This window comes from Cebidichthys violaceus, unplaced genomic scaffold (genome assembly GCF_023349555.1).
Source record: "Cebidichthys violaceus isolate CVI_PGR_0920_01 unplaced genomic scaffold, fCebVio1.0.p SCAF_8, whole genome shotgun sequence".
Taxonomy (NCBI): domain Eukaryota; kingdom Metazoa; phylum Chordata; class Actinopteri; order Perciformes; family Stichaeidae; genus Cebidichthys; species Cebidichthys violaceus.
The window spans coordinates 10,972,366-10,999,242 of NW_027176964.1; the positions used below are offsets into that span (position 1 = coordinate 10,972,366).

Below are 26,877 nucleotides of genomic sequence, written 5' to 3' on the forward strand. Positions count from 1 at the left end.
ATATTGAATGGAATTTGAGATTATAAAATTAAATTGAGTATGCTGAATAAACTGTGTGTATGTTATTGAGGTGTCTGCTGTTATCTAAGTTGATAATGAATATGTTGTCATGTATTTTATTTGCTGAAACCAATTCAAAATAATCCTCCACTTCCTCAAGCACGCTGTGGGTTTTTACATTCAAAATACTGTTTATTATATTGTTATGTTTCAGCTAGTCCGTATCTTTTGACTTTTATAACATATCCTCGGTTTCCCACTACATTTTCCATTAAAAATGTTTTAGACTGCATTACATACAGGATATTTGTTTATTAATGCATTATTTCATAGAGAAATGTGCACAACTGTTAAATACTGCCGCTTGGTTGGTGCCCCGTGGCATCTGAAGATTACTGACTAGGTTTCCCTCTAGCGGTAGTTTTCAACATGTCGTCGTGTCAACGTAAATCTGTTACATGCTTAGTGCATGGGACACATTTGCCAGTCCCCTGGTCAAAAGTCCTGTGTTTGTTTGATCTATCTACCATCACTCCCCACCCTAAACTCTCACGCACATTATAATACGTCACGTGCTCTTACCATCCACTACATCGGTGTTAGTTGAAAGCCAGGGGCGTCATACAGGCCTCTGTCCATCGATCTCCTATGCCGAGGGACACTGACCAAGTACTGACCAAGAATGAGAACAGGTTGATTCTGATTCTGCAGCATTGTAAAGAATGACCATCACATTCTCATTATCTTATCAGAGCTTCTGTCACCTCCTTGCACAACATCAGCAAGTAAACTATGGACCTTGAAAGTGACGCCAGTGTCTTCTATGACAACTCTGACAACACTGGAATCATCTCAGAGATAAAATGTATATTGTGTCTCTTCTACGCTGTGTGCTTCATCGTCATCTTCTGCATCAGCATACCTGCAAACAGCTTCCTCCTGTGGGTTCTTCTGAGGGAACAAGCTTGGAAGACCACATCTGACATCTTGCTTCTGCAGCTCCCGGTTTCTCACCTCTGCTTCACTGTGACCCTGCCTTTTAAGGCCTACTATCTACTCCATGTTTGGATCTTTGGGGACTGGGTCTGCGAAGTCTTTCGCGGGGCTATTTTTCTGGGGCTGAACAGCTACGTGTGGATCCTCACGGCCATTACATTGGATCGTTATGTTGCCGTGGTCCATGCTTCGTGTCTGTGTGCACATGCCCCCCCAAAATACTGTGTCGTCATGGCTAGCAGTGTGATATGGCTGTCATGTGCTGCTGTAAGCTTTATGAAGAGTGAGGTCCACGAATTTGGTGATATGGAATGTGTCCATGCTCCAATGTCATTTACTCTGCTGCTCTTTGACATCTACATGCAGATATGCTTTTTCTTTCTCATACCCTTCATTATCATTACATTCTGCTGTGTCCACATGTGCATAACTATCAAACAGCGCAGCATGAACAGACATCGCCAGGCAACAAGATTGACTTTAGAGTTAGTTGTTGTTTTTTTCCTTTGTTTGGCACCATATAATATCATAGAATTTGTATATTCCTTGGAGATGTTCGGTGTTTGGGAAAACACAGTTGAATGGGCACAGGAAATGCACAGTGTAGAGTTAATAATTTACACAATGCCCTACTTACACTGCTGCCTGAACCCGTTGTTTCATATATTTGGAGCACAAAGGTTTAGGAGGCATCTCCCACGACCATGCAGCAGTTCATCCCTGAGAAGAGATGGGAGTCAGAACCTCAGTTATTCTTTACAGGATACCTCTGTGTGACCAACAACCATTTTTATTTGTCTGGATACATTTTATTTCGCTATACTTAGACATACTTAATGGCTGACTTTTAAAAATGTTTGAATGTCTAATTTTAAAGTGAGAGTCTATGCACTGGATAGCTATATATATGATAAGACTGAGACTACAGCTACATGTGCAAAAGTTAGCATTCCCACCAGTTGACTTCTTCTTTACTTCAATGTAGAAAACATGGAAGTAAAGAAGAAGCATTGTTTTTGTATTGCAATGTAATCCTATATTTTAAGTATGAACAATGTAACATACGACATTTGAAAACTTTGTTTACTCTAAACACAGTTTTAGCAACAATACCATGTCAAAACTAATAGAATTTAATTGACTGACCTGTGAAAAAAAAAAAGACAGCATCCAAACTAAATCCAATCCAAAGCGTGACAGACAGACTTGCCTGGATACAGTTGCTAAGCTGTGATTGGACAATCACTATTTGGGGAAGGAATTTAGCAGACAGTCACTTGCTACAGAGTAACAGTTACAGAGAGCAGGCAGAAATGAAAATACTGAAGTATTGGGGGAATTCCTATTGTAAATTGCATTAGAGATGAACAAACAAACAACAACACAGAAAGAAGTCACAGAGAAATGTTGTGGTTATTGCAATATTGGCTTGCAAGAAAGAGGTAGCGGACTTGCTGGATTTGATCAAAGTTCAGCATAACTCCATATATCAAAACAACTGTAAATCAATGCTTGAGATCACATTGATAGATGATTTTACTGCACTGAACGAATCAACCCACAAGACGGCAACAAAATTTATGTGATATGCTTAATATTAATTTTAATCTCATGCTTTGATTTCAATGTGATGATTGTTGATCACACAGGGAAGTCCAGGATGAACAATTTCACATGTAATGCCATGTACCTGATATCATGAATACATATACAACGAGATATCTTTAATTTAATCAAAGTATGGTTAGAGCTATTTTAAAGCACAGACAAACACTTATAAAGCATTTATATCTGACATTATGGTTTTGATTAGATAATATTTGTTGGTAAATCAAGCCTGCGTTTTGAATATTGATCTATTACACACAAGTTGCTTATTATTCCTTTATTCATTTATGTTAATATCTATGTTTTTGTTACCAAAAATAAAAGATTAGATCTTAAAAAGTGAAATAAATTGATTCCCAGGACATTGCTTTTTGTTTGCAAAGTGTATGTTTTTGATTACAAGGTGTGTGTCAAACAGTATTACCTGCATATCAAATGTTATATTTCGTCTTATTAGTTTAGTCTCTGTCTTCATTATGTGCAAGCACCAATTAACCGGGCAATGTTCCTTGTGCGCCCACTTTAACTGCAAATAAAGCATTTCTATACCTGCAATTTATTCCCTCTTCTTCTCTTTTTTTACACTTCGGCCCTGCCAATATGTTACGGAAATGTTTCCCTCCGGAGTGACCTTGTCTATGTGACACAGAATAAACAAATTAGCTCTCAGCAGCAGGGTCAATAAAATATAACAGACTGCATATTTGTGATTAAAATCATAGCCAGTCAAGTATGTCTAACTCAACAGTCCATGTGCTTTTGGTTGCGTTTCTTTTAAATGATGTGTGCCATAAATTCCAACGGTTTAAGTAATGTAACTCTATTATTTCACAAACATTTTTTTGTTCCTCTTCTGTGGTCCAATTTTTTAACTCTGTTATATGTAATGTGTTTCTCCATGAGCCCTGTCAGTATACTTGAACATGGTTGAGTAGCGCAGGCCTGATGGCTCCACGGGGGGTCCGGAAAAGAGTGTATAGGGACAGCTCAGTGGGCCACTGTAACAGCACTCGTATCTGTCTCAGGGGGTAGATTAAGCTTAATTAACTAAACCATCCAGCACGCTTGGATGAATGGATACAAGTCAAGGGCAGAGCAGTCACTGGTGTGCTCACACATTCTCTGGCAGGCATCGGGAGAGGGTTTTGTACCAAATATCATATTATATGGAAGTGTGTGCAATAAATGAAATAAATTGGATACTGTGGTTATAATAACCCTGTGTGTACAAGTCACTAATAATACCCTGCATTAAGTCTCTATGTAGTCAAAATACAGTGACGTCTGAAAAGAGACGATTCAAACCTGCATTGCACAATTCAGTTTGGGGAACAGCCTTCCCACAATCTTGCATAGGTTCCTCATGTTACAGCAATTTGAATTTGAGAGTTTGCTTTTGGACATTTCTGAGAAATGATCAAACCTCCGATAGATCCCATCTTACCTCGCTGTGGAGCGTCAGCTGGAGGGAAAAGGACTCAAAATGTGTTTTTTGGGGGATTTGTGTTTTTAATTTGCAAAGTTTATTATAAGAATTAATAACATCAAAAACCACAGAGGAAAAAAAAGAACTAGAGCAACACAGAAAAAAACCCCACCAGATGGAGATAAAGTAGAAAAGGCAATCTAAGGCATCCTATTTCATATCTTTGAGTCAATACAATCTCTTTTCCCGGATCATTTTCTTAGCAAATGATGTTGTTGTTCCATCTTGTTTTTAGCCACAAGCTAAACAGCTGTTGTTGTTTTCTTATGTAGTCTCTGCTACTAGCACTCCCTGGCCCTAACGTTCACTCCCTGCTCTTCATTTCTCCAGGGCACCTCACCCTCCTTTTTTCACATTGATATCTCCCCTTTAATTCCAGTTATCTATAACGATAATTACTCCAACCATATGTGAATTTAATTGATGCCTTGAAATTGTGAAAATGTGTGTGTATTTTGTACATATTGCTAATAAAGTCTTATTGCCTGTTAATCTGGACTGTCAGGAAAATGCGTGTAAATCGATTAAGTGTGTCAGCCTTATCGTTACAAACAACTGTCTTAGTGAACAAATATGGATGACTTAATCCCCGTACGACATATACTGGCATGTATGACATTTCGCTAATGCACCTCATCCTGATTGAATTTGTCATGGAAATAAAATGTTTGAAAAAAGGATTAAATGTACTGTTTGACTCACACCGAACAAACACATCTTTACTTTGCTCAATTATGAATCCAGAAGGGTGACATGTTTTGCAGTACATTCTTAAAAGATACAAAAAAAGAAATAACCTATACCTCTCATGCTGCATCTTGGCTTTATTTTGCCAATGCAGTGCTACATATCTCCACTAGAGGGGACAAGGGCATTGACATTATGCTGTTTGTTTCATTATTACTGAACCACGTTATTGATAACAATCTAAAGCCTCAAAGAATTAAGACAGAGATGTACTCTCTTATAGCCGGACAGAAATATCATCACCAGTGATCCCTAAAGCGCTGCACTGTTTTTAATACATTTTCATTATTATTATTATTTATTTTTTTGAGTCATCAACTTTTTTAGCTGCATAAGTTTTCAAACACAAATGTTATCCACAAAGAACAAATGCAGTCTGTCTCTGCATTTCCAACACCATAATACCTCTATATTTTAGGGTCGCTCTCCTCGACTTACCTGCTGTTGTCAGATAGAAAAAAACACAGTGATTAACTATGAAGGAGACTTAATTAAGAAATCAAACATCTGGATATTCAGACTAAACCTACTGCAAAGGCTTAGCTGCCTCTTGTAAGACTGGCCATTTGATGTATCAAACGTGCGTCCTGATGTTTTCTTGCTAAATTTTTCCCATCTGGCTGTTTTTGTATCTTACCTTCTTTTTTCTTTTCTCGCTTTGAAACTTTCACTTTTACTTTTTTCGTTTACTAGTATGTATTTTTTTTGCTACTTTGTGGCATTGCGAACAATGACTGGAGAAGGATTTTCGACGAGGACTGGGCCCTTGAGACTACATGACATTACACTAGAAACATGACATGGGAATAAACCTAAAATTTATGTTGCAAACAATTATACATAGGGCCTCAAAGAAGAGGGAATAGCTGTATTCCCCTGGTATTTTATTTCATTTTATTATGTTTTACCCTCACATCAGATGTTATGTTTCCACATTGGTCAAGGAATTACTAACGGTTAGACGTTGGAGAAGGTTTTTGAGAAACCATTATGCAGGGTCAAATCGCTGAAATCGCTTAATTATGACAATTTAAATGTTCACAATAAAAATGTACCTACCTGTACATAATAAAACACACAACAAAATAAAATAGGTATAGTTTTAAATAGGATAAAATGAGCAAAAAAGGATAAAAAAAATCAATGTATACCTTTTGACTGTGAAAATAAAAGGCAAATGAATGAAAAAAACTGTTGGTAAGCAATATAATTCAGTTTGATAGCACAACATAAAATCACTCATGGTTAAACCTTATTCAATTGTAAGAGCTTTAACAGCAATTGTGTAAATATACATTTACATTGTAAAACAGTGATTATTTATTATTAATACCACCAGTAGAATCCTGAAACTCTGCTTGCAGTCTAAGCCTCATGCCGACCTCATGTAACTGCTATCATATACGATCACCACTGTTTCAACTCCTAATGCCTTTATTACATATTAGGATTGAGCTTGAGATTAACAAATCAATCCTCTAAAATCCTCCAAACATAACATAGCATAACATAAAATGACATTATGTAAGGGAATATATTTTAGATTAATGTGTACAGTAACAGAGTGGGCCATTAACATTATAAAACTGCAGTATTCACAGGACATTTATTTATTTATTCCTTTAGCTTTCAAACTGTATGTCAAAGAGTATAACCTCATTTACATTTCTGTCCACGACCTAACCTCACATCATGAAACGTCACAAAACGGAGCTTAAACGTTTCAGTCCAAAGTGCTTTGCAGTGCGATGAATGAAAACATTTTTAGCTTGGATGGTCCCGATGAGAAGTGGACCTCCAGACGTGGCACTGGCTCTTCAGTGCTCTACACCCACTGAGCTAATATCCAACAGACCATGCTTTTTGGCTTACCCTTCCTTATCCTCAGGCTGCACCAGCTGCCGTCTACCTCCGACCACACTCCACGCCCCTGATATGTTGTCCTCTATACCTGCTTCGTCCCTCCTCCTCTTCATCTGTAGGTGTTCTGTTCCCCCCTTTTTTGGCTGCAACTTTCCAAAAGGTGAGCAGAAGTGATTTTCAATAGCACCGTGCATGACTAATGGTGGAAACATGTTAAAATCATCGCAGAAATGTCCTTGGGAAGACAAATGAATTTTCGGCAGAATAATTAACTTAATTAACAAATTTGCATGCATATTCATCAGGGCCATTGAAGTCTTTCCAGCTCAGCTTGATGAACGTTGCTGTGTAATAACCAGCTCATTTACATTCTGCCATCCACTGCCATTTGTGTGGATTACTGAGAAAAGGCAGTGTGTGTGTGTGTGTGTGTGTGTGTGTGTGTGTGTGTGTGTGCATGATGCTAAGGGTACATTGCATGTGCAGACACTTTTCTCTTTCCCTTAACATGTCACAGGGAAAGCTTGATGAATTGATTTGCGATACTGTTTTGTTGGATATACACCCCACTATTGGACCCAGCTGCCTCTCCTCACACGCGCGCACCACACACACACACACACACACACACACACACACACACACACACACACACACACACACACACACACACACACCAATATAGTGGAAGCATTCATATGCACATATTCATGCACACATACCTTGCGTTAATGTGACTGTGTGTGCTCTACACCCATATCTCCTTGCATCCTCCCACCCCCTCTCCCCTCTCCCCTCACCCCCTTCTCTCTGGTGGGCAGTTCTTGGCACCGATCCTGAGTCGTAAACCCTCCTGGGTTGCCAGACTGTGCGTTGTAAAAAACCGTGAGGCCCTCTGTACCCCCTCCCCGTCTCTGCAGGGCAATCTTTAAAGGCAGCAAGGTGTGACGGCACAGACTGGCAGCTTGGCAGCCATGCCCGAGGATACCAACGCTCCATCAGCCGTGAACGGGCACCATCACATGGGCTCGCCTAAGTAATACGCTCGCCGTACATGTGCCTTTCTCATGCCTCATCTGTGCCAGTCAGAGACAAAGGAATTCATTAAGAAATTTCACATGGCGTTAAATGTTGTTTTTTTTTGCCAGGATATAGTTAATTGGGAATTTCACACAAGCTAAGGTAACTGAGGGAGAGATTATCCAAATGAGTTCGGAAAAAGTTAATTACACTCACTTGGCTGTATGTGCCCTTAGATCTGGTTGGGCACAGAACAACACGAAAAGTTATTTTACGAAAGCTTGTGCTGGATATTTCTCTCACAATATGTTTCTCATTCTCATTATCCAATTTAGGTGCCACCGAACAAGGTTAGAAAGAAACACTTCCCGGTAGCAGCTTGTCAGAAAACCAGTATTATCATACCAACATAAAAAGGAATGCAAGGCAAATGCTTTTGCACCTTTAACATAATCAATATGGTGTGCTGTCCTGAGATTTTGCAAGAGCAATTATCACATTTATTCATGAAGGAAAAACAGGCATAAAAAGCAGCATCACCTGACACATAAAATCTTGTGATATTCAGCATACTTTCTTCCCTTTGCCTCTGTGATACTTTCTCCTACGCTTTTTCTGCAGACATATGTTTGACACTTGAAGCTGTTATCATAGCTGGAAGTGTGAAGGAGAATTGTTGCAGCTCTTGAGTGTTGTGACAGGAAAATGCTTTTCTGATACAGAATTGGCATTTTCAAGTCGTGTCTCATACAACATTGTTTGTCTTCCATACTGATAACAGCCAAGCCAAGTTTGAGAATCAGTTTCTCCAGAAATGTTTTCATAGATTCTTTGGAGAAGAAGTTGTGCAATAAAATAGTTTCCACACTTATTGGAGGACAAATTACATTTTTAATGACATGTTTTACTCATAAAAAGATGTCATTTATTGCGTCGTCTGACCCTCTTTGTTTTGAAGCTTCCACTGAAGCAAGACGACTACAAAACACAAATGGACCATTAAACTGACCTTCAAACTGGGCCCTATGAAAATCAAACGGCTGTCACCACACTGATGGGGACCACAGCCCGTTTCCCTCCAGTGCAAAATATGAAAAACACACATCAGATGCTCATTTTCATGATCCTCCTTTTTGAAGTAACAACAACTCTCATGGCTCGAGTGAATAAATCTATGGAAGCTTCGATGACAGAACTTGAAAGGAGGGTTTGCACGGATGGAAACAGCAGACTCTCCCCTGCAGACTTGCTTTGTTGGCCTGCTGGTGTGGTTGTTTCTTTTCTATAATAGCTGCAGTTCATTTTAAAACGTGTCGTCTGATCCCCTGCTAAGCCACACACAAGTACACACACACACACACACACACACACACACACACACACACACACACACACACACACACACACACATACACAGCGTTAGACATGTATGATGATAAAACGACACCTGGATTTGCCACGACACTATCATGATCTTCTGTCACTTCCACAAACATGAACAGAAAAGTGTATTTTCAACATTAGCTGCGAAACTTGGCCAAGTCTATCAACAAATAAAATCTTGTATGTATCCCTTCTTTTGAGGTAGAGGGGGGGGGGGGGGATGTATTTGACGATGGTACTGTTTGATGGTGCAATTGATGAGAAAGTTCTGAAGAAAGTCCCAAAGCCTCAGAGGAATTTGATTACCTCCATCCATTATCTGCACAGTGAGCAATCGCGAAGCTCACCATCTGTCATCCGTTTCATTTGCATCGTCAACACCTGCCCTGCCTGTTTATGCCTTCACATTTTTTATAAGCTGTCTTTCATGGCAGGGAAAAATGTTGACTTTTCCTTCTAAATACATTAATTCCACAAGTTCAAAGAACATATTGAACACAACCAACTTGGTTTGTATTTGATAGAATACGGGGACTCTCCTCTTTTTATTGCTGCAGATTTAAGGAAAAAAAATACATACAAGCTGCTTTCACAGCTTAGTGAACATTTAAGTGTTTCATTTCACGGGCAAATTGCTAGATAGATAGATAGATAGATAGATAGATAGATAGATAGATAGATAGATAGATAGATAGATAGATAGATAGATAGATAGATAGATAGATAGATAGATGGATGGACGGACGGACAGACGGACAGATAGATAGATATATAGCTAGATGGAAAGACGGAAAGATGGATGGGTGGATGGATAGATAGATAGATAGATAGATAGATAGATAGATAGATAGATAGATAGATAGATAGATAGATAGATAGATAGATAGATAGATAGATAGATAGATAGATAGATAGATAGATGGATGGATGGACGGACAGACGGACAGACGGACAGATAGATAGATATATAGCTAGATGGAAAGACGGAAAGATGGAAAGATGGATAGGTGGATGGATAGATAGATAGATAGATAGATAGATGGATGGATGGATGGATGGATGAATGGATAGGTGGATGGATGTATGGGTGGATGGATGGATGGATGGATAGATAGATAGATAGATAGATAGATAGATAGATAGATAGATAGATAGATAGATAGATAGATAGATAGATAGATAGATGGATGGATGGAAAGACGGAAATACAGATAGATGGATGGATGGACGGACGGACAGACAGAGAGATAGATAGCTAGATGGAAAGATGGAAAGATAGATAGATAGACAGACAGACAGACAGACAGACAGACAGACAGACAGACAGACAGACAGACAGACAGACAGACAGATAGATAGATAGATAGATAGATAGATAGATAGATAGATAGATAGATAGATAGATAGATAGATAGACAGACAGACAGACAGACAGACAGACAGACAGATAGATAGATAGATAGATAGATAGATAGATAGATAGATAGATAGATAGATAGATAATTCACTCAATTTCCTTATCACACCCCCCCCCTCCATCCTTCTGTTTGTTACGAACGCATTGTGCTGCAAACACTCTCAACCCTCCCTCCTTCCCTCCCTCCTTCCCTCCCTCCATCCCTCCATCCATCCCGTCTCCCATATCCCCAGGTGGTGCCGACGGCTGCGGGGCCCATTAGCGACAGAATTCCTGCCTCCAGCAGGCCATGCGTGTCCCGAGTGACACATTTTTGGACTGGCACCAAGAATCCTACCCTCAGCAGACAGCTCACTTTCCTCTGCAGTCACCACAGTATGTGCATGGGTGTGTAATATGTGTGTGTTTGTGTGTGTTTGTGTGTGTGTGTGTGTGTGTGTGTGTGTGTGTGTGAGGGGGAGAGAAAGAGAGAGAGGCCTTGCGAACACAGCATGAGTCCCACAGGAAATGCTTGAAAGGCAGTATGGGACAGATTGGTGATGGCGCAGAATGGACTAGAATACTAAAAAGAGACGCAAAGATATTCTACAGCAGAGAGATCATACTTTGATCAGATGACTCTCCTGCCAGGTTGGGACATTTGTTACAGTCGTATCCTCCACAAAAATTGAAATCTGCATGTCTGACAACGTAAAACTGCAAATAAGTAATCTCTTCTGTAAAAAAAATAAATTTAATTGGATTTTGTGGATGCACATTGTTGTTTGTTGATGCTCTTTGCCAGCTGATGCTTGTATACCAAATTTTATTTTACAAACAAATCCTGCTCTGAGAAGAGAACTACTTCATTATGATATATATTTTATTAAACTTTGCATTCATTGCATGCAGTAAAAGTATTGCACTGAAGTGGTTACCTCATCTGAATTGAGTGATATTAGATGGTCGATCAAGATTCTTATTAATCATAAGGAGGAGTGATTATGAAACAATACGTTATGAGTTGAGAAAGAGCAGTAAGTCCTTTTAGTATAGATATTATGAATGGATTCTTTCTCCATACTAATAGATAGTTAATTATGTACCTAATGACTCCTCGCAAAGCGCTATATAATTAGTCTAGATGAGCCGAGAAAGTTCCTACTTGTTCTTACATGTTTAATGTTGGTGATTTCTCATTTCCAAATGGGAATGTGGGTGATGGTGGTAGAACATTAGTGTCAGTGGAGCTTGAGAAAGGTATCTATCTATCTATCTATCTATCTATCTATCTATCTATCTATCTATCTATCTATCTATCTATCTATCTATCTATCTATCTATCTATCTATCTATCTATCTATCTATTTCTGTCCAGCTAATAACAACCAATACATACAAAGTATTAAGGTGGTCAATCCTTTGCCACAAACTTTCATATTTGATGAAGGTGACAAAATACTGAAATAATTTACAGATAAAAAAGGTACGTTATCTGACAAGGTGAAGTTACTTATGTTTGGGCTCAGTTAGACCCCAGAGAGGTCCAACTTATTAAAACTCTCATGAACAAGCTATGCATTTATTCATGATTTACGGCTGGGGTGAAACATGTCCTCTTTCAAAATCTCATAATATTAGTAAAAGTGATGAAGTATCAATGCTATAAAGCAATGCTATGTGTGTGTTTTTGAGCTGTTGAGGACATCTTCAGAACCCCAAGCAGAACATTAAGGTTTCACATAGTCCAAGTTCTTCATGTTCAATATGTTTTTTAAATTTGTGGAATTGTTTTGTATTTAGAAGGGAAAGTAAACATGTCCCTCCCATGACATGTCAGTTTAAATGAAAATGTCTAAATGCCTATCTTTAAAAAATGTTATCTGCAGAGTTTGCAAATTCTTTTACCAAGTTGTTCACCTCCAGTAACTTGTAACAGTGTTTCAAAGCAACAATATGCATTCTAGCCCTTGAGGCTAACGTATCATACTAGCATACTAGTGTTGACAAATATTCAGTTCTTAATAAAATAGACAACCAGTGTTGACGGAGTCGTTTAGCCTTCTACTTTGTTTTTTTGTACAGCCAGTTGTTGCACCCATAAAGAGAACTGGATACGGCGTTGGAGGTGGGGCCCTGTTCATTCCTATGAATGTTGCTCAGTGGCACATGAAGCCACAAAAAGTTTGGCTTCTTAATTACCTGGCTCTTCCGCACTGCTTCTGCATCAATGGGCCCAGAGAGCAAGCACACAAGCGTTTCCTTTAACCCCGCCTCCCAGCCGCTTCATTTCCACCCCTTCTCATTCTCAGGGTGCCAAATACAGACTCTTTGTCACGGCCCTCAGCACAAGTCACCTTTAAGCACCGGGCCTTCACGTTACGACAATTTCAATACTTTCCTGTCATTATTAGACGCTCAGAGAAAATGTTCCGGGAGAGTGATGATGTAGCATAAAGACTGAAAAAACCCACAGGGAGTGGAGGTGGACGGGTCAAACAAACACAGGCCTGTCAACAAGAAGATCGGTGTTTGTGTCTCAAAGTGCTGTTATCATGAAGTTTAGTGTTTTTCCTTATCATTATATTATTTCCCAACATTAACCACCTGTTTACTGTGACCGTATGCATCATTGTTTGACCCACTGTGCGTTAGAAAGTGGCACCGAGGGGTCCTGACCAGGCATCAGTATGTGACTAGTTGGGACGAGAATTGCAAACGGAGGAAGATGATTAACTCTGGATTCGGTTATTAGTGCATTTTACAACTTTTAGGACCTAATGGTGTAAGTAAAGATTGACTTGAAAAATATATAAAAAAAAAAAAAATCCTCTGCTGATTTACAGACATCTCTTTCCCAATGTAAATCTTTGGGAAAAAAAGTATTTTGGGGTTGCATGGCATCACATGACACACCCAGAAAGTTTTATTCCACCATTTGGCCACTATCTGAAATTGGCTTCAAAGCCCGATGATTTTCATGGGGGCTTGGGCTCATAGAGCAAGCGCACGAGCGACCTGCCTCCCAATTGTGCTGCTCACTCACATGAACGGCAGTTTTTTATGACGATGAAAATAGGCCTGGATTCGGCTATTAGTGAATTTTACAACTTACAATTTATCAATAAAACAAGTACTTATTGTCCACTAAATTGTGGACAAGCGAGCTAGGGAGCTATAAGGAATGTAGCTAGCATCAATTATTCCATGCTAACTTGCTACCCAGCTAGACAGGAATGTCAAATCATCAATTCATCGATGAAATAAAACACTTAATTGATCTCTCAAATGTGAAAGTGTATGATATACATTAACTCATTGATACACCATGTTTTTTATGTTCATTATATTCTTCAAACTTGTGGAGTATTTAGATTTGTATCTATCGCACACCACAATGCAGTCATACCACATGCTCATATTCACAGTCGAGGGAATCGATACCACTTCACCCAGCAGCACCAGTGTGTCTCTCAATGTGCCCTGAAATAGGGTGTTGCTGGGGTGTCAGAGGATCACACCCCTGTATGCTTCCCACCTGCTCCAAAACCCACCCTATACACTCTCATGTTGTAGCCACACACACTTTCTCACACACATGCATGCACCCACCCAGTCGGAGTACCCCTAGACAAAGAGCACAATGCACAAAGGTGATGTAGTGACAGATGCTCCTGTCACATACTTAGCATATCTCCACCTCCAAAATAGTGCAAACGCAGAAGCCGGTCTGACTCTCTCACTCCACGGAAATCGGTGCTGCTATTCATAACTCATTAATTTCCCCGACGGATAAAAGCAGCTCTTAAACCACAATCCTTCACCCAATATTTATCCAATCTGACCAAATATTATAATTAATGCCTCTTTCTCTCCCCTCTCCTTCAGGCCAATATATTCCCCTCATCTTCCTCCCTCCCACCCTCTCTAACCTCTCAGTGCCAAGTTCACAGATAGAGAGAAAGTACTTCCTGTGAGAGGCCGGGCCGCCTGCCAGAGAGACTGATCCACCAATCTGACACGTTAATGAGATCCTGGCCCACAGTACTGGAGTGTCAGGTCTCCTCTGCTGCAGCAGCAGCCCTGCCGTGACCTGCAACACACACCCAACCCACACACGCAAACACACGTCTTTACTCATATGTGTAATTCTTTCACACATGCACCCACACGCACAAAAATATAAGCATAAATGAATACGAGTGAGTCCCTCTCCACACACACAGACACTTTGAGACGGGGGGGGGGGGGGGTTCAGCTCCTTAAATCTGTCTAATTAAAACACCAAATCCCTCTACTCCCCTCACCCACCAACCCAATCCTCACTTCACAGCCGCACACACACACTCGCACCCCCCCAGACCCCCCTCCATCCCCACTGCCACCACCCCCGATTCCGCAGGAGAAATGATTATTAGGAATTTAATGGGGGAACGTTTCCCATCCCACACCATCTGGGGCTTGGGAATGGCACAAAATTTGAGGATGGTTGCCGACGTGGCGGTTGAACATTATTTTCATTTTTTCTTGACTGGATTTCCAGACATTGCAGGAAAAAGGCTCCTGATTACAATGAATTACCATAATATATTACAAAATAAAATGCATATGAAAATGCATTTGTGTGTGTTTGCTTTTGTGTGTTACAGGTGAATGCATGAAACTTTTCTCAACTTCTGAGGTGATTCCTGTTCTTCTGCAACTTATTCCAATAGAAACACAATGTTTGTTTTGCACTAATTGCGATACCACATCTCAGATTGCAAATTCACCTCTATACGATATACATCCCCCATTCCTGTCCTTCACCTCCCACACAGAGCCGGGCCATATGCTCTCTCTCTCTCTCTCTCTATACTTCTTTCTCCCCCTCTCTCTCTCTCTCTCTCTCTCTCTCTTTCTCTCTCTTTCTCTCTCTCTCTCTCTCTCTCTCTCTCTCTCTCTCTCTCTCTCTCTCCACACAGCTTAATGAGCTGCATGAATGTAAGGGTACGTGTACACGTTTGACCCCGTCCTAAACTGCTGCACGCCGCCCGTGGTTCCTGTGGGTGTGACCCCCCCCCCTTCCTCCTCCTCACACCTCGTCAGCCTCTCTCTGAGGCCCCAAGAGGGATTTGAATCTCTTCTGACAAGCACATACACACACACACACACACACACACACACACACACACACACACACACACACACACACACACACACACACACACAGCCTGCTAGAAAAAGCAGTATGACTGACATGGTGAGAATTTCAGTGAATGGGATAAATAAGGCCTGTGATGAAGGATGGGGAGCTAAAGAGGTGCTGTTAGGGCCCCCTTGGGACCTCTAGTAACCCGGTAGTCCAGTTTTATGATGATACAGTGGGAGAAAAGGATGAGTGAGGGAATGAAGACGAGAAAATAAAAGCTATTTTTAATAGAAAATTTATAAAACTCAATGTTTGTTATATTCTTCTACGAGTTGAATTTGTGATTTTGCAGATTTCTTGTCTTGACTGGTGGAAAAACAACTCACCAAAAGCAGCATAGATGTCTTAATCAAGTCTCAGCCCACTTTGAAATTCTTTGCTGTAGAGAAATGCAGTTTACGTGGTATTCTGGTTTGGGATCTCTAAAACAGATTTATTCTTCCCAGGAGAAGCTTCCATTAGGCTTACTTTGTTTTTCCTGATTTTGCTTTTGTTGTTGCTCTTTTAACTCTCCACAAATAAGTTTGTTCAAATATTTGCAAAGCCTTTATCTTAATGTCATGTTTATCTGTAAAAAGAAATATGACTATGTGATCTCTCTGATTAGATTAGCCTATATGACGGCCCTGAATTATTCTTTTCTCTACAGAAACAAGACTTTGTGATGATTTGCCATTCAAATTGAATTAGGTTAATTTATCTTCATGCATGTTTCTTCCTAATTGGCTTGACAGGACTTTGAAAATATTGTTCTTTATCTTTTCAAAGTGTGAAATGTGTTATACGTGTGTTTGTATCCTTCCTCTCTCTAAAGTCACCCACAGGCCTTCTCAAACTCAGTTATCTGATCATTCTCACACTATTTGTCCCTAAAATCACAGTTATATCAAATTTCAAAAAGTCAGCCATCCTTCATTACAGACAGGTGAAAGTTAAAATAGTTTATGTCCTTTGGTTCTGTTGTTTGTTTTGTTGCTGTTAGCTTTAATTTCAGTTTTATACAAGTGACTATATCAACTATCAGAACTCCAATATGTAAGGTCACAGCCTAGCCTAAGCTTCTGTTTCCTTTAAGCATTGCTTTATATGAACATCATTTTGCTTTGCATTGTGTTGTTTTATAATTCATCCATGATTTTGAATTGGACTTGGATAAAAGTTGCTACCTGATAACAAAATGTTGAAATGACCAGCATCTGTGTGTGTGTTTGGCCGCATGCAGTGAACTTTGCGCACTAACTCTTTTTGTTCGCTTTCATTCTGGATCAAAGATGATGGATTTAGCTGTTTTCATTGGGTTTTAAATGATGATGATACATAAAGGGGAAATCAATATTTTTAAAAGTGAAAGTAAAAACATAATCCAAGCAACGAAAGTATAAACCAGTCCATCCACCCGGTGATCATCAACACGGTTATAAGCCCATATCAATTTATTTTTTCACATAATTTCATTTATATCGGTTTGATATTTCTCTCTGGTATTTCACTGATATGGATTCACCTTAAAACGGTTAGTAAAATCGCGAGTAAACTAATAAATGACAGATGCGTATACATTCATTTTATTCCGGATGTCTAGAATCATATGTCTTTATGTTATCGTAAGCATATTTATGATAAAGAGCAGGAACGCAAAGTCAACTGGATTTTAAAAAATAAACTTTTCATTTTGTACATTTAGAGAGTGGGACCACCAGCAACAGAAGGCGCTGCATCCTCAGGGAATACCAGTTCCACGTCTTTCCTGACTGGGAGGACTGGGATCTCTGGCTGACATCCAATACCTCGTGGGCATATTTGTCACATCAGCCATCTGATCGACTGAAATTAAATCAAATTATATCGACAAGCCTTTTTCACATAAATAATTTAAAAACTCTGCTTTAGATTTGCGTAACGTTTTACAGATATCTGTATAACTTTAACTGTTGGGTTAAAAATCCCACTGTAAGGGAAGCTACAACCTTTGTGTCATTAAAGAAAATAATTTAGAAAATACACTTTGTACGGTTTGAAACTAAATACATAAGAGTCTTCGCATCTTGCTATTACAAAAGGCCTCATACGTAACCTAATTTGTCAGCCAAAACTCATAGGTTATATAAGATTATTAACTTGTAAAAAATAAAACGAATAATAATAAATAAAAAAAATTACGCCCGGGGCTTAATTCATTAATCTAACTTTTTTTTAATCTCCGTCTGCTGTCGATCATTTTCACAGAGAGCCGAGAAGCTGCAACATAAGTCTCTGACAGCCTCTTAGTTTTATTGCGACAAACACATCACAAAACATTAACACATTACTTCACGAATATTTCGATCCATAACGAGTTTTCAGGAGTGTGCGTGGACGTGTATAAGAATGTGTGTGTGTGTGTGTGTGTGTGTGGTTCTGTGTGCGTGCGCGTGAGAGAGAGAGAAAGATAGAGAGAGAGAGAGAGAGAGAGAGAGAGAGAGAGAGAGAGAGAGAGAGAGAGAGAGAGAGAGAGAAATAAAATATAAAGAATATCATCCAAAAATCATTCATCATTCGGGTAAAGTTACAAAATCAACAGAATTTATGAGTACAGTCACCGACATTGTGCAGAAATACTTGAAGTGCATCACAGCTGCTCTTCAGCAGGAACAAGAAAGTGTAAAAAGTTCACATCAAACTATCCAAGACTGTCATTTCGTTGCATATCGATCATTGTCTCTTTTTTAAGGCATGTTGTTCGGATTCATGAAACACTTTGTTCACCTCACACGAAATGATTTCCCTTCCAGCTGCAGTGAAATACACAACAATGCAACATAAACCAATTTCAAATGTATGGAAGTTCACATAAAACGGTAACATTTTAGAATTTTACATCATTTAATAATATATTATCCACATTCAAATTGACGGACTTATCATAAATAAGCTTAAATAAATAAATACAATAATTTACATTCACCTCGTTACCACACTATTTACTTCAAATACAAATGCGTTTAGTATTTTTTTTGTTCTCCAAAACCTCCTCTATTTATAGGACCAGTTCAGATGACATCATCATCATCAGGTCTCCTAAACACGTGCACGTCTCCAAACTGGCTTTTTAAAAATAATTAATTTGTGTAATTGTTTTAATTAGATATTAGATTATGAGAAATGCCTTGTGAGTGGAAATAGACATATCTCATTTTTATAAGCAAAGATTGCATTTGGCTGCCTTGCATAGCTCAATTGACCTTTATTGCTAACAGACTGAATATCTGGACTCCAATCATGTCTCAGCAAACTTCCCTGATGAGGCGAAACGTCTTTAGATTGTTCTTCCCCGGTAGCTGATTTTATTTCTCCACGAAAATCATTTCACTGACTGCTGTGAACCTGATTAAATAAGCAGAAAAATCTAATTTATTATTCACTGTTTCACTTCTAAATAACCCATGTCATGACGGACATCTGCAGCGCAGCCATTAACAAACAAATACACTGTAACTGTCAACAATTTGCTCAAAACCTGCATCTTTACGAATTACTGTATTACAAAAAAAAATACTAAAATGGGGTTTTCCACTAGAAACAATAATGGGACAGTGAGCCATTTAATCTTAGTTTTCTTTAAATTATTCAGATTGAAATCATTGCATTTGTTTCCAAAACAAATGCATTCTTGTGTTTTTTTTGTCTCGACAGATTTGAGAACAAGTGAAATCATTATATCTAGTTTGCAGATTTAAACACGGTTAAAAAAACCCAGACTGAACATTCAACACAAAATGACTAGTTAAAATGGGCATTCTTTGCAGTGCAACAGCGTGTCTGGAGTCCATTTCGTTTCACTCTCGACATCTGCGGGGGGAAATTGCATCGCTTCTAAAACTTGAACTTTGTCCAGCTGATTGATTAGTTGTGGAAAGAGCCATTAACTTCCCCTTGTGCTTGGAAGGACTGGCTGCGGACGTGCAGATCGTAGGGGAAACGGCCCTCTGGGGAGACTCGGTACATGGAGTTGTGCGCAAGAGCCGTGCGCCCTGGCGCACTGCAGTAGCGCATGCCATAGTGGCTGCCTTTGCCGTAGTCTGGCGGATCTTCGTGTTTTAGGGAGAAAATCCCGTTAAAGTTCATCGGGGGGCTCAGCTGGCCGTCGAAATGCGGACTCCCGCCCTCTGGGGACGGATTCTCGTAGTAGGGCTCGTACGCGCCGCTGTAGCTGTAGTGTCTGAACGGCTTGGCGCTGCTGTCCAAGGTGCTCCCGCTGTGGCCGGGGGGCGTGTTCACGTCTGAGCCGGGGTACGAGTACATGGCATCGTAGGGCGATCTGCCAGAGAACATGACCTCCCCGTTGTGGTCTGTGAGGAAATTCCTCGCGTTCAGCTGCAAACAACCGGCCACCAAGTTGGTCGTGGGCTGAGATAATCCTTTGCACAAAGTCTGTACGAAGGCGAGGAGGTCCGGTCTCTTCCCTGCGCTCAGAGTCTCTGACAAGGCCCAGATGTAATTTTTAGCCAGTCTAAGGGTCTCAATCTTGGACAGTTTTTGAGTTTTTGAGTAGCACGGCACAACTTTGCGCAGGCTCTCCAACGCGTCGTTCAAGCCGTGCATCCGGCTGCGCTCTCGGGAGTTCGCTTCATGGCGCCGTACTTTGGACCTGTCCGTCTCCGGCTTGCCGGACCTCTTTTTTCGCGGGCCCCGCTTTTTAGGAAGCCCGTTGTCATCCTGGTCGCCCTCCCTTTCGTCCTCCTCTCTGTCGGAGATGTCGTCCTCGGCCTCCCTCATTTCTGAGTTGGAACTGTCTGCGTCGTGTTTTCGCTCCTTCTCCAGACTCTCAGGTAAGCCTTCACGTGGATAATTGGCACCAAACCGCGGCTCACACATCAAATGAGGTTCCTCGAATGGCAGTGTCAACATATTTCCTGTCAAATCAAAGCCAAAACATAAACTATGAGGACAGGGAACTACGGCGACGTCTTTTGAAGGTTGTCAGTTAATTACCTTGTGAATGGGTCCTCCCAAGAGGAAGAGGGGCAAATTGGCAAGCAAGGCCAATGTCATAGCTTGCTACCTTCTCAAAGACACTCAACTTCATTGTCTTTGGACTTATGTATGAAAAAGCCACCTTGTTTAAGCCTAATCACATTATGTTTGGTGATAATACGTGATATAAGCCTCTCTTTTTTTTTTGCCAAAGCGTTGCACAAAACACACATTTCAATCAATCAAACACAAACTCTTAAAGTCAACACATTAATAAGTAATATAGTCTAATAATAAACTACTCACCTCAGTTCAGCGTGCACCTTGCATGTTCCCAAATATCTCCTCTGAATATGTGATGCAGCTTCTTCTCCTGGAAAACCACAAATTAAAGGAAAAAAGCTGAAACCTGCGCACTCTCCTTTCCTCTGACTTGCTGTGTTGTGCTCTTCCTCTTCTCTCCCCCTCACTCTCTCACTCTCTCTCTCTCTCTCCCTCTCTTCCCCTTCCCTCTCTCTTTGAGGAATGACACTCATGCCAACAGCGGGTACCCATGCCATCTGCCGCTGACGTCTTGTGGCAGCCGAGACCACGTGCTCAGTGTCCCACGGGACCTCCATTCCGTACCGATCATCTGGCAGCTCGGGTAATGGGCACCGGGAGGCCCGCGTTTACCGTCAAAAACACAAACCGGATAGGGATAACAACTAATATCTGCATCTCCCCGTGTAAGAAAGATGAATTCATGTCTTTTTGTCTGGAAAAAGAGAAGACAAGGGATGTGCGAGTTTACAGGCATCCTCAACAGGTGAAATAGATAGATAGATAGATAGATAGATAGATAGATAGATAGATAGATAGATAGATAGATAGACATATTCACTTTTGACTTTGTATGTCTTTTGGTCCTAAGTTGTATTTGCAAGAATTTGCACAAACAAATCTAGGAATGTAAAAGATGTAAAACATAAATACACATATATAGAGTATACATCCTGGGAAGGTCTTGTACAAAGACCTTGCCCTAAAACCCTAAAAAGAAGATAATTCAATGATATTCAATGAAACCAATTATGGATGTATTTCAGACAGGAGGTGCAAATAAGGGAAACAAAAGACATGTTATGACCAAAAAGATTAAAATTATATAAAGACACGGTTAACTTGAATGTTGTGTTTGGGGTCCTCTTATGATTTTCAACTGATGACAAGTTCCTTCTGTGGGGTCTCCAACCACATTTATAAAACAAGGATGGACTTGTCATGCTTTATATGCAGCACCAACTATTCCCAAATCCCACATTTGTAACAGTTTATTCATAAAAGGTCAAACAGGAAGTTAGACCTCTCTGGGGTTTAACTGACCCCCACACAAGTAAAGTCAAAATTGTATGCGGGATAACAGTCTGCACATTTCTTTGTCAACTGATGACTTTCATTTGCAAACAAAATTATTGTATGTATTCGTTCTTTCACAGCACAGCAGTTTGTCAGCATCCGCCCAGTTTGTGGCAAAGGGAGGGGTCTCCACCTCAATGCTTTTCTACATATTAGACCATAGTATCCTCATTTCAGCAACTGTCCATACACAGCATTTTTTTAAATGACAAAGCCCTGCAGCTGTCTTAGTAATTTTTTTTTTCCTTAACTCAGTACTTGTTCTAACCCAAACCACAATCTTTTCCCTAACCAAGTCGTTTTCTTGCTTAAACCTAACAAAACCTTAATCTTTGTCGCATCATAAAGCTGGGATATTTTGGAACCGTTTCGTAAGGCACAGGCAGTTGACGTTGTGCTGATGCTTCAGATCAGAAAATACTTCTTTGTGTTGTTCTGGAGGCAGTAACAAACAACATATTTTTGTTGTTTTATTTGGAGGACTTGAGGTGTTTTAGTAAGGTCAGACAAAAAGTACTGTAGTACTGTATGTGGTATGTTACGTAAACATTTTATTTTTAATTATCTATTCATCTGCAGACCATTTTCTCGATTTATGGTTTGGTCTAAAAAAATAAATAAAACAAATAATGAAAAATGCCCGCCACAGTCACAGTTCATCATCATCAAATGTTTTGTTTTGTACAACTGACAGTACGAAACGTAAACATATTCAGATTAAAAGAGAGAAAATCAGTGCATTTTGCTTTCAAAATCATTATCAAAATAGTTGATGTTCATTTTCTGATCGATCGTCTAATCGACTAATCGCTGCAGCGCAACATAAAAATTCCAGCAGGCTCCTCACATGCAGAGGATGGTGTGATACCAGGGGGGCGTGCACAGTGCTGGTACCTCAGGACCGTAGACATTAAGTACACCCCGTGGAAAAGGCCCAGTGGCACGCTGCCAAATCCACACTGGGGCACAGCTGGCACTCGATATGGGTATATGCACTCCTCAGTTATGTGTAACACACAAACACACACACACACACAAGCGCACACACAAAATGTATGCCTGTGAATGACCTTGTTGCAAGGAGAATCAATTAGAGCGACTTATCAGTCTCTGTGTATTGGACATTTTAAGACACCGACTGGCAGTACGAGCCCGGCGGCAAAGTGCTGCAGCGTTGACGACACCTTGGTGTGAGTTCAGAGCACGAAAGACCAAGTGAAGGTAGTGGGTGACAACAAAATCATGTGTACACACACACACACACTGGTGATTGTGCATTCACTTGACCCTAATGCATGTGAGACAGAGCACCAAACATGTGTTCACACAGATATGCAGGTAAGTGTGTGTGAGCGTGCATGTGGACAAACACCGACTCTACACGAGCACACCCAAACAAAAACAGTCCCTTTATAACAGCCTTCCCCCCAAAATGCCTCAGCTGGTCCTCTGAACGTTCTGGTCCAGTGCGCGCACACACACACACACACACACACACACACACACACACACACACACACACACACACACACACACATACACACACACAGCAGCATCTGATGAGTCAAACTCCCCATCTCAGACTAATCAGTTGACTGCACTAATTGCAAATGCAAATATGCAAATTTATATTAATTAATTACTCCACTAATTAGTTCTCTTGTCTTTTCAGGTAATAAATCATGGTGTGGTTGAGAGGGAAAGAGAGAGACATGGCAGTGATCTTTTGTCTGCGAGAAATCCTTGTTTCAGGTCTGAAACTGATCTTGTGATATTTTTAGGACGGTTTTCATTGAAAACTGTCGTCCACTGAGACTCCTTAACTTTCTTTTTTTTTCTCTCACAACAATCCTAACCTAGTTAATTATTGCAATTGATGTTTTACGTGTCATACTTCAAGGTTGGAAGCATTGTAATTTGAGAGGTAAAGCAAATAGCAGAGGTTGGTAAATCAGTGTGTCTCGCTGACAGTTCTTGCCTGTCAGCTCTTTTAATTATCACATTATCAGCTTTTATAGGCACGGTGCGTGGTGTAGAGCTGCAAATGAAGGCGCCACTGATCGCACGCTGAGTCGCAAGCGTTTTTCAATTGATGTCAGCAGATAAGGGGAGTTTGTGCCTGGAGAATGAGTGCGAGCCGGTGAAGTGGTTGAAGATGAAGTAATGGTGTGGTGATACAACGTGAATCCGTCCAAAATCTAATTGACTGCATTTCTATTTATAGATCATTTCTTTAGTGAAACCCTGTGAGGCAGAAGAACGCTCCAGAGTAAGCCCCAAAGGCCAAGCTTGTATTTTTTTAAATCCCGACACTGACTCTGTAATGAGCCTTTTACTGTTAATTTCCAGTTGCTCAGCGATCTAACAACTCTCACTAATTATTTTGCATCGAGGTGCATGTACAAATTACTAAAGCTCAATAAGGAAATGCTTAAATACAAGTGCAAGGAATATATTTTGAGTTACTTGTTGACAGCTAGTACCAAGATGAATACCTCGATTGCTGCTGTTAAACCATTTCAGATTCTTGTTCTCACACTGTAAATCTGATGTTGACGGATTTTTTTATTGTCTTTGTTTATTATAGAATGCTCCCAAATCTGTGATACTTTGCATTAACTCAAGTGTATCTAGTCTTTTTCTTTATTTGTTCCCCATTCCTTTACTCAACCAGGTAAAAGGTAAACCAAATACAAATCTGCCAAAGAAGGCAGAAAAAAACAATGTTACAACAAGAAAGCAGGCAATGATACTGTTGTCAGGGCTGTAGTCAAGACCAATTTAATTGATTCCAAGACAAGTCAAAGACAAAGTTCAGTCGAGTCTGAGTCAAGAGTAACTCGAGTCCTGTTCAAGACCAATTAGGCAGTAGGGTCTTTCCAATGTTAACATAGTGATTAAGGAGTTAGGATGTACAGAAATATTTATAACCAATATTGATCAATCTTCTATTGTCAAACTAATAATTGCATATAATTTAGGTTTGAGAACCATTACAGGTTTTGACAGATCGATTAAAGAAGAGGTGGAGTTTTCTTTTTTTTCATGCATTGTGTTGGTAGAATCAGGCAACATTTTATACGATTGATCCTAAATCAGCAGCCAGAAACAACTTGACCAGTTGTCTATAGCAAGCCTGAGATGAAGACAATTCAGAGTCCATCAATGCATGAGACCAAAACACGTGCTAGACTTTAAAAAAAGTAGTCTCGAAAACCAAACTCCAGTACTACAGCTTTGGTCCCTGGTGGTCTGTGGATTGTGGATATAAAAACTCCAGGTTTAGGTAGCGATTGTGGTTTGGGATAAATTTGAATAATTAACATGTTTACTAACTAAGTCATTTGTCATCACCTAACTGTTAGTTGCTACAAGCAGATATTGGGTTGCTATGGGCAAATATAGTCTTTTGGCAGTTGGGTTGGTTAAAAACATGTCCTTTCGTTGATCAACCCTGTCTATGATGCAAAAATGTTTACCCAATTACGTTGTGGATACAGACGTAATTGCAGGCTGAATTATGTTCAGAGACATTGTTTTTTTTGAGCGAATGAAGTGATTTATGTATGGCACAGGAGACAGAGAAGTATTCATTACTAACAACATTTCTCCATTTGTACAACACTATTAGCTCAGAGTATATCTGTACACAGCGTTATATGAGGGAAACATGATTGATCATTTGCTCCACAATGAGCGAGAAATCAATGTTTGGGAGTAAAACATTTTTAAGGTGTGTTTAGTGATAATCAATGAGTAGTACATGGGGCTCCATAGTGACAATATTCGGTCAGAATCAGTCAGTATAATTTAGAAGAAAGGGAAATAATGTCAGTGTTCCATTATAGTCATTTGGCAGATGATTTTGTCCAAAGCAACTTCCAATTAGTGCATTCCAACTCAAAATAAACAAGACCTAAATGTCACCAAGAAATGGAAGTCCAGGCTGTCAATGGCGAGAGTCACAATTTAAATCTGACCTTGATTCAAAAAGGGATAACAAGTTGTAAAACACTTAGTGGACATGTTTCATCTTGGTTTCAGCAGTGAAACACGTTCAATCCACAGCCACCCACCAGCAGGGTGGATGTGCAGAGGAGGGCTGAGGATTGTGGGACTGATTACCAGAGGCCAGGTCCTGGACTGGTGTCCTCCAGCTGTGCTGTTCTACCCAATTAGAAACTCCATATGCTGCTCCACTCAGCTGCTGAGTGGCCACACCTCCCACCCACACAGGTGGGAGCACTGTGTGTTTCTGTGTGTGTTTGCCTTTGTTGTCTATACAAACAACACTAACACTCCAGTGTGAAGGTAAAAGCAAAGTTTCTCCTGCACCTATTTGTTTTTGGATCCAACATTTTATAGCGTACAATAATATAATGACCTGACGGAGCTCATTTACTTTTTGTGTGATGGTCCACAATACTTTCTCAATCCCAAACCTTTTCTTTACACCCAAACAAAGTAACTCTGATTGTCACTGCTCCTTTGACAAGAAACACACACAGGTATTTAGGTGGGTGGCATAGAAGTGCTAATAGTATTAAAATATGGGGATATGAATAATGGATATGTTTTTGAAGATGTATAATGTAAAGATGTTAGTCCCGTTTTTAGACAGAGATGGGACGCAGACGTGAAATGTTGCTGGAGGCTCCCATTTCTTTTTCAAAGCTCAATCTGTTCGCACACGTTCAAAGTGTCTGTTACAATCTGTTGTGGTAGCGACACTTCCATACCCAGAAAAAAATGGGATAAATAAAATGTGTCAGACATCATATTTAAGTAAAAGTCACATCTTTAGTTTTATATATTAATATATTTATATAAGTATTG

General features: G+C 40.0%; 1 protein-coding gene across 1 annotated transcript; it reads right to left on the minus strand.

Moving 5' to 3' along the window:
• Positions 1-17,949: 17,949 nt before the first annotated feature.
• Positions 17,950-21,143, minus strand: neurod6b (neuronal differentiation 6b). Its single transcript, XM_068702013.1, has 2 exons — positions 20,950-21,143; positions 17,950-20,582 (listed from the first exon to the last, which is right to left on the minus strand). Exon 2 carries the CDS (start codon positions 20,575-20,577, stop codon positions 19,573-19,575), a length of 1,005 nt encoding a protein of 334 aa, XP_068558114.1. The 5' UTR covers positions 20,578-20,582; positions 20,950-21,143; the 3' UTR covers positions 17,950-19,572.
• Between the last annotated feature and the right edge of the window lie 5,734 nt (positions 21,144-26,877).